This window comes from Bos indicus x Bos taurus, chromosome 15 (genome assembly GCF_003369695.1).
Source record: "Bos indicus x Bos taurus breed Angus x Brahman F1 hybrid chromosome 15, Bos_hybrid_MaternalHap_v2.0, whole genome shotgun sequence".
Lineage (NCBI taxonomy): Eukaryota > Metazoa > Chordata > Mammalia > Artiodactyla > Bovidae > Bos > Bos indicus x Bos taurus.
Window position 1 is genome coordinate 5,489,261 of NC_040090.1, and position 9,443 is coordinate 5,498,703.

General features: G+C 39.1%; 1 protein-coding gene across 1 annotated transcript; it reads right to left on the bottom strand.

Moving 5' to 3' along the window:
• Nucleotides 1–1,788: 1,788 nt before the first annotated feature.
• Nucleotides 1,789–2,739, bottom strand: LOC113904697 (olfactory receptor 5D18-like). Its single transcript, XM_027561804.1, has one exon. It carries the CDS (start codon nt 2,737–2,739, stop codon nt 1,789–1,791), a length of 951 nt encoding a protein of 316 aa, XP_027417605.1.
• Between the last annotated feature and the right edge of the window lie 6,704 nt (nt 2,740–9,443).

Below are 9,443 nucleotides of genomic sequence, written 5' to 3' on the forward strand. Positions count from 1 at the left end.
GCTAAGGTCCATGGGTTCACAGAGAGTCAGACACGACTGAGCACACACAGACATCCATTACACTAAGACATAAGATTTTACTTATATTTTCTATTTTTATTGTATAAGATTTAATGCTGTTTTTTCAAGGAATGTGTTTATTTCACTAAGATTTGTAATTTCTTAATATAGATTCTTCACAATATCTTATTATTGCCATGCCTGTAGAATATAATCAATGCCAATTTTTCCACTAATCAGAAAAGAAAGAGATAGAATTTGAATTATTTTTAACTCAATACGTCAAACTCAAAATATAAAATGCCTTTGTTGTCTCTCTCTTCCCTCAGAAACCAAATCAATCATAGCAATGATAATGAGAAATAAATAAAATAGCAAAGCCAGATTAGTAAAAACAACGGTGGGATTTCCCTGGGGTCCAGGGGTTAAGATCCTTTGCTTTCACTGCAGGGAGCACGGACTTGATGCCTGGTTGAGAAATTAGGACCTCACATGCTGTACAGCACAGCCAAAACTAAAAATGAATAAATTAAAACAATGGTAAAATAAAAACCAGCTAATATGATCTCATCATAATTTCAGAAATGTGTAATGATTATGAAGGAGCATAGATGAATGAAGCAGAGAGGGCATGGCTACAGCCAAGAATGCTTGAATGTGCAGAGCTAAAGAAAAAGTGACATAAATTTTAGAGCCCCTAAGAGTCTCAGCCCTTAAAAGAATGAACACAATAAATACTGAGGTTTGTATGACAATGAAATGGTCAAGGATAAACAGGATCCACTTACACGGAAGAAAAGATGTCAGAAGTTGCTCTAATGGATAGTGAGATTTACTTCAAAGTTACCACAATTAAGAATATGTGGTAATGGCAGGAACTTCAAAGGAATATAAGAAAGACTTATTAAACTGAATGAGGTATATTCATGATTAGGTCCAGTTATTCAGAAGCATCTCTGTTAATCCCATTATAATTTTTTCATGCTTCATTATTGACGAAGAGCATTGCTTTTCCTTTGGATTATGAGTGCAAACCTGAGACATGAACAAGTATTTGTCAGAAGAAGAGAAAATAGAGCAGTTCTTAACTTGGGCTTTATCATTGAGTAATCATCATATCTCCCTAGAAATACATTTAACTTTTTCTCAGTATTCAATTAAATACCTTTGATTGAACCATATTATACTGGTATCCAAAAAATGAGAGATGCTTATAGAGACTAGCTATTATTTTCAGGATCTTCTTGCTTAAAATCAGGTAATACTTTTATAAGGCTAATTCAAAATTCCTCATTTTATTTGGTGTAAAATAAAGTTTTGAGAAGAGCTAAAAGTTGCATTTTATAAAACTGAATCAGAAGAGTTAGTTATGAGAACCTAAGTGCAAGTTTAAACCTAACCCTAACCCTAACCCTAACCCTAACCTTAACCCTGATGCTAAACACAGTTATTATCCGTGTTTGCAGCATTGTTACAAATCACAACATAAACTGTAGCATAAGGAATGAGTCTCTAACTAGATATCCCTTTTCTTCACTCTGACTTCCATAATGTATTATTTCTCTATTAACTGAGAATTGTAGCTCATCTGACCATCAAAAAAAATTTTAAATACAACATACAATTTATTTGAAACATAATCATATATTTATTTATAATAAAGATAAACTAGCATCAGAAATATATATGAAAATTATTAGGCATAATATGAGCACAAGCATATTTATTTGTCTAATACACAGCTTGTCTTTAATTCAAGTGGTTTTTTACTCCCATTGTACTTCTGAATTATATTGAGGGACAAAGCAGTTTCATAGTTATCAACCTCCTGACTGTCTCTTTCACATCCTTATTCCTAAGGCTATAGATAAGAGGGTTCAGCATAGGAATCATGACGGTAAAAAACACAGTGGCTACTTTGATGAGGAGCCACGAGCTTTTGGAGTTGGGTACACAGTAAAGGAGCAGGACAGTCCCATGGAAAATGGTGATGGCAGTCAGGTGGGAGGCACAGGTGGAGAAGGCTTTTCGGAGTCCACCAGCTGAAGGCATCTTGATGATTGTGACAACTATGAAAGCATAGGAGGTGAGGATAATCAGGAGGCTACCCACCTCATTGAGTGTAGAAATGATGAAACATGTCAGTTGACTGAAATGGGTGTCAGAACAGGAAGTAGAGATGATGGCAGAATACTCACAGCCAAAGTGATGTATGACATTAGAATCACAGAAGGACAGCTCCAAAAGAGACCATGTGATTGTCAAGGAACACATTCCACCCCACATGTAAGTCCCAGCGACCAGGAGGCTGCAGAGCTTAGGAGACACAGCAACTGTGTAGAGCAGGGGGTTACAAACAGCCACAAACCGGTCATAGGCCATCACTGCTAGCATGGACATCTCCGTAATCACAAATGCACAGCCAAAGAAAAACTGTGCCATGCACCCTTTGAAAGAGATAACTCTGTCTTCCACAACCAAGATACCTAGGAGTTTGGGTGTAAATACACTGGAAGAGCTAATATCCAAAACGGATAGATGGCTGAGAAAAAAATACATGGGTGTGTGGAGTTTGGGACTGGTCCTTATGACCACAATTATGCCAAGGTTCCCCATCAGAGTGATTGTGTAAATGGTCAAGAACACCAAGAAAAGGGGTGCCTGGAGGCGTGGGTATTCTGAGAAGCCCAAGAGGATGAACATGCTCACAGAGCTCTGATTTCCTTCATTCCGTACCATGGCTCTTGATTTAAAAAATAAAAATAAATAAGAATTAAAATTGAGCAGTGGAACATGAGAAGGTGGAGTGAAAGAAACTGAAGATAGCTCAACCTAAGCTAGTGAAGGCAGTGTGATCAGTGTGTACCCAGGAATGTTCTGAAGTGTCAGATTGAAGTCTTTACAACTTAAGTGAATTTGATTATGGGAAATTAGCTTTATCCTTTAGAACTTTAGTTTCTTTACCTGGAAAATAAGAAAGAATAGTATTCATCAATAGTAGTATTATACATAAATGATTCCTAAATGAATGTGATGCTTAGAGCATTAAATTACCCAAGATAGAATATAATTCTATGAAAACGCAGGCTACATAGAAGGAAATCAGAAAAAATGAAAAAAAAAAAAAGAACTAAACAAATTACTGGTTGGATAATGGCAGTCACATGATAACAGTAGAATTAACCTGGGAAAGATTAAACACTTTTAATACATAAAAAAATATATAATAGTAAATTTCTGCACATGCACGATGGTCCTGGGACTAATAAAAGTAGAATTTAGCCTGTATATTGCTGTTTTAAGCTCCCATAGGTTTCCTCTGCCAAAAACCTTCTGGATTCTATATCCCTCAGATCAGGGTGAAAGGATGATCCTAGGTTGAATCAACTCACCAACGCCAGATATCCTTGGTGTATTTTTATAATGGATTCCTTGCTAACACTAATATGCTGCATACACGTTGAGTATCAAAATTGAAATTTTGGTTTAAATATTTCCAGTCCTTTCATCAAAAGCTGATGATTCCTGCAAAATATAGTTAATAAAGATAGCAAGAAATATCACCTGTCCTTTTTGCAACAGTCATGAAATTGCAGAAGGAGAATGAACACACCCTTGAGTAATAGATAGACCTAGAAATTATACTTCATGATGGTATTTTAATTTGTTTTATATCTAACCACCTAACCCTGGGGACTCAAACCCTGAAGAATTCTTACAGAGTTTATTGTCATGAGCTACAAACAGAATAACTAAAGGAAACTTCCTCTTCTGTAATTTACAGTATGATTGCTTTTGTCATTGATCTATTGCTGATGTTCTTAAAATGATTCACCTCTATACAGAGGCTGTGTTCATGCATGCTAAGCCGCTTCAGTTGTGTTGGGCTCTTTGCAATTCCATGGACTGCAGCCTGCCAGGCTCCTCTGGCCATGGGATTCTCCAGTCAATAATACTGGGGCGGGCTGCCATGCCCTCCTCCAGGGGATCTTCCTGACCCAGGAATTAAACCCCTCTTCAAGGCTACCCACTCCAGTATTCTGGCCTGGAGAATTCCATGGACTGTATAATTCATGAGGTCACAAAGAGTCAGACACAACTGAGAGCCTTTCACTTCACTTCACCTATGTCTTTTATGTCTCCTGCATTGACAGGAGAGTTCTTTGCCACTAGCGCCACTTGGGAAGACCATACAGAGCCTATACTTCTCAAAATCATGAAAAATTATATTAACATATTTTCAAATGACCCTAACCTAAATTATGGCTGATAAGATATGCTTTTTAGTCTTATGTCTCTCTACATATATTGATATGAAAACACAGTTAACAATACACTATACAAAATGCACATTATACTATACATATTTTTGCATTTAGCCAGGTAGGCTTATTATTTGTCATGCCCTGAATACGAGTGCCATCAGCTAAGGGTTGGTAGAGTGGAGATTTATTAGGTGTCATGATACTGACTTAGACTGCAAGGAGGCCCAACCAGTCAATCCTAAAGAAAATCAGTCCTGAATTTTCATTGGAAGGACTGATGCTGAAGCTGAAACTCCAATGTTTTGGCCACCTGATGCAAAGACCTGACACATTTGAAAAGACCCTGGTGCTGGAAAAGATTGAAGGCAGGAGGAGAAGGGGACCACAGAGGGTGAGATGGTTGGGCGGCATCACCGACTCAATGGTCATGAGTTTGAGTAAACTCCGGGAGTTGGTGATGGACAGGGAGGCCTGGCATGCTGCAGTCCATGGGGTCGAAGAGAGTTGGACACGACTGAGTGACTGAACTGACTGACTGACTGATGATCCCGCTGATAGATCCAGCGAAAATTTTGTACTAGAGTCATAGAGGTGAGAGCACTAATATTTTAAACTCATCCATGTGATCCCTGCACCTACTCCTTTATGTCACATACCAAGAAGACTGTGTAATTGGCCCAATAAGATGTTACTACATAGCTTCTTTGGAAGAGGAAATTGCAACCACTCCATTATTCTTGCCTGGAAAATTCCATGGACAGTGGAGGCTGGCGGGCTACAGTCCAGAGGGTCTCAAAATGTCAGACACAACTGAACATACACACACTTTCACACGTACATACACACGCAGTTTCCTGTGTAGGAAATCTTGATATACACATATGTGGGGCATTAGAAAAAAAATTACACAAGTTATTCAAAGTGATTGACAATTCTAGGGCAGCTAAGTTTGGAAGATTTAGCCAAGAATTTCACATTTACAAGTATAAGCTATTTTTAATATGTGATGGCTAAGAAATAAAGAAAATGTCTGCTTACTTGTTTGAGCATCTATTGTCAGCCACATCAAAGCAGTTGGCCTGATATTTCAACTGAAGGTAGGTCAGGCCAGGGATTTAATCACCAAATATACTTGTAATTCCAACCAAAGGAACCTTTTAAAAGAGAATCTCTTGAAATAGAAGGTTTTTGGTTTTTGACTTTTTTGCTATTTTATAGATTACTTAGTATGCTTTGTATTAGTAAGTCAAATATAAGTGATAAAAATAGCTGAAGTCAATGTAGACCAAAGATAATTAGTACAACAAGTTCTACTTTTAATTTTATTAATTCTATAAAGTATTACTCTGATTCTAAATTCCTGTCTTCCAAATTTTGTTCAGAATTGAATGCTGCTGCTAAGTCACTTCAGTCGTGTCCCACTCTGTGTGACCCCATAGACAGCAGCCCACCAGGCTCCCCTATCCCTGGGATTCTCCAGGCCAGAACACTGGAGTGGGTTGCCATTTCCTTCTCCAATGCATGAAAGTGAAAAGTGAAAATGAAGTCACTTAGTCGTGTCTGACTCTTAGCGACCCCATGGACTGCATCCTACCGGGCTCCTCCATCCATGGGATTTTCCAGGCAAGAGTACTGGAGTAGGGTGCCATTGCCTTCTCCAAGAGTCCAGGCTAGAGAGATATTAAAGTAAATTGTGAATGAAACCAGACAGATTTTTGAAGAAATATTTCAAGTGAGAAGTTTTTTGTTTTTTTTTTTTTTGTTTTTTTTGCCTAATACAAAATCAGACTGTATCCTAACAGACACAAACAGGCAATTGGGGGAAAATATCATAAGATCATGGCATCCGGTCCCACCACTTCATGGGAAATAGATGGGGAAACAGTGGAAACAGTGTCAGACTTTATTTTTCTGGGCTCCAAAATCACTACAGATGGTGACTGCAGCCATGAAATTAAAAGACGCTTACTCCTTGGAAAGAAAGTTATGACCAACCTAGATAGCATATTCAAAAGCAGAGACATTACTTTGCCAACAAAGGTCCATCTAGTCAAGGCTATGGTTTTTCCAGTGGTCATGTATGGATGTGAGAGTTGGACTGTGAAGAAAGCTGAGCACCGAAGAATTGATGCTTTTGAACTGTTGTGTTGGAGAAGACTCTTGAGAGTCCCTTGGACTGCAAGGAGATCCAACCAGTCCATTCTGAAGGAGATCAGCCCTGGGATGTCTTTGGAAGGAATGATGCTAAAGCTGAAACTCCAGTACTGTGGCCACCTCATGCGAAGAGTGGACTCATTGGAAAGACTCTGATGCTGGGAGGGATTGGGGGCAGGAGGAGAAGGGGACACCAGAGGATGAGATGGCTGAATGGCATCACTGACTCGATGGACGTGAGTCTGAGTGAACTCCGGGAGTTGGTGATGGATAGGGAGGCCTGGCATGCTGCGATTCATGGGGTCGCAAAGAGTCGGACACGACTGAACGACTGATCTGATGTGATCTGACCATAGTATACTGGAATGCCATCAATATTGCAAAATGCCACAGATCATGTGAGACAGAAAATTATTTTATAATGTGAAGGACTATATAGTCTCTAACACAGAGTTTTCCCACTTAGAACTTTAGGGAACTTTCCTAGTGATTTAATAAAAAAGAAGATTCTTTTGGGGCTCAGTTCAGTTAAGTCAGTTCAGTCACTCAGTCATGTCCAACTCTTTGCGACTGCATGAACTGCTGCACGCCAGGCCTCCCTGTCCATCACCAAATCCAGAGGTTCACTCAAACTCACGTCCATCGAGTCAGTGATGCCATCCAGCCATGTCATCCTGTCATCCCCTTCTCCTCCTGCCCCCAATCCCTCCCAGCATCAGAGTCATTTCCAATGAGTCAACTCTTTGCATGAGGTGGCCAAAGTACTGGAGTTTTAGCTTTAGCATCATTCCTGCCAAAGAACACCCAGGACTGATCTCCTTTAGAATGGACTGGTTGGATCTCCTTGCAGTTCAAGGGACTCTCAAGAGTCTTCTCCAACACCACACTTCAAAGGCATCAATTCTTCAGTGCTCAGCCTACTTCACAATCCAACTCACATCCATACATGACTACTGGAAAAACCATAGCCTTGACTAGATGGATCTTTGTTGGCAAAGTAATGTCTGCTTTTGAATATACTATCTAGATTGGTCATAACTTTCCTTCCAAGGAGTAAGCATCTTTTAATTTCATGGCTGCAGTCACCATCTGCAGTGATTTTGGAGCCCCCCCAAAAAAGTCTGACACTGTTTCCACTGTTTGCCCATCTATTTCCCATGAAGTGATGGGACCAGATGCCATGATCTTAGTTTTCTGAATGTTGAGCTTTAAGTCAAATTTTTCACCCTCCTCTTTCATTTTCATCAAGAGGCTCTTTAGTTCCTCTTCACTTTCTGCCATAAGGGTGGTGTCATCTGCATGTCTGAGGTTATTGATATTTCTCCTGGCAGTCTTATCAGAGAAGGCAATGGCAACCCACTCCAGTACTCTTGCCTGGAAAATCCCATGGACGGAGGTGCCTGGTAGGCTGCAGTCCATGGGGTCGCACAGAGTCAGACATGACTGAAGTGACTTAGCAGCAGCAGCCAGCAATCTTGATTCCAGCTTGTGCTTCTTCCAGCCCAGCGTTTCTTATGATGTATTCTGCATAGAAGTTAAATAAGCAGGGTGACAATACCAGCCTTGATGAACTCCTTTTCCTATTTGGAACCAGTCTGTTGTTTCTTGTCCAGTTCTAACTGTTGCTTCCTGACCTGTATATAGGTTTCTCAAGAGGCAAGTCAGGTGGTCTGGTATTCCCATCTCTTTCAGAATTTTCCACAGTTTATTGTGATCCACACAGTCAAAGGCTTTGGCATAGTCAATAAAGCAGAAATATATGTTTTTCTGGAACTCTCTTGCTTTTTTCATGATCCAGTGGATGTTGGCAATTTGATCTCTGGTTCCTCTGCCTTTTCTAAAACCAGCTTGAACATCTGGAAGTTCAGGGTTCACGTATTGCTGACCATAAGATATTTCAACTTATTTCAAAATAAATTTTGCCAAAGTGTTGATGCCCAGAATTTTGTAGTTTCCTACTGTAAGTTCCCCAGGACAATCAAAAGAACCCATACCTCATTTTCCACCATTTCCTGTGGTCACAACTTTTATGACAGTATTCTTCACCAGATACCCAGTTTTTCAAGACATTTGGTTCAGTGAACATTACATTACAGTATCCACAAAGGGTAATTTCTAAACCATAATATTACTACAGACCATTGATTTTTTTTTCTTATTCACATGATGCTTGTTCTGTGTTTAAAGCTAAAGATATTTTCCAAATACTCATCTATGAAAGTCTTCCCCAAAATTATCACTTGAATTTCTTTGGGAAAACATAAACCTCACTAGAAGGTTATACTAGGAAATTAGTTTTTTTAAGTATTGAAAAAATTAATCATGATATTTCACAGTAATGATCACACTGGAAATGTACCATCTTTAGGAGTGGAGGATGCTATGGTTAGTAGAATATGGAAGAATGGAGATAGGTATCACAGATCAAGAAACTGTTTTTATAAACTTGAATCAAGAGCTCTTTTACTAATTTCCTACTAAATCTAGTAGATTTTATATTTTAAACTTCTTACAATTTTTGATTCTGAATTTCCCTTATGTAAGGGCTTCCCTGGTGGCTCAGATAGTAAAGAATCTACCTACAATTCCAGAGATGTGGGTTTGATTCCTGGACGGGAAAAGATCACCTGGAGAAGAGAACGGCTACCCGCTCCCATTCTAGGCTCCCTCCCCTCTCCTCCTTGCATTCTTCAGGTCATCACAGAACACCAGACGGGGCTCCCTATACTGGATAGGAACATTCCGTTATGACCCTTGGATGACAAGCAAAAGCTAAATTCTTATCACTATCGCCATACATAAAGAGGGTTGGGAATTTTGTTGTATATCCCTAAACAATAAAAGATATATGATTTAGTGTAAAGCATTATGGTAAATATTTAATTTTCATGGAAAACTCTAAATCATGGGAGAAAACAAACAATATTTAATATGTTGAATTATATCTACAACACATGGCCCCTCCCTGCTCTCTGCTTATAAACCTTGATAATGATTAGTAAGACACAAATAGGAAAGGCAAGT

Coding starts and splice junctions, on each gene's coding strand:
- LOC113904697 (XM_027561804.1), bottom strand. CDS start 2,739: ATGGTACGGAATGAAGGAAATCAGAGCTCTGTGAGCATGTTCATCCTC.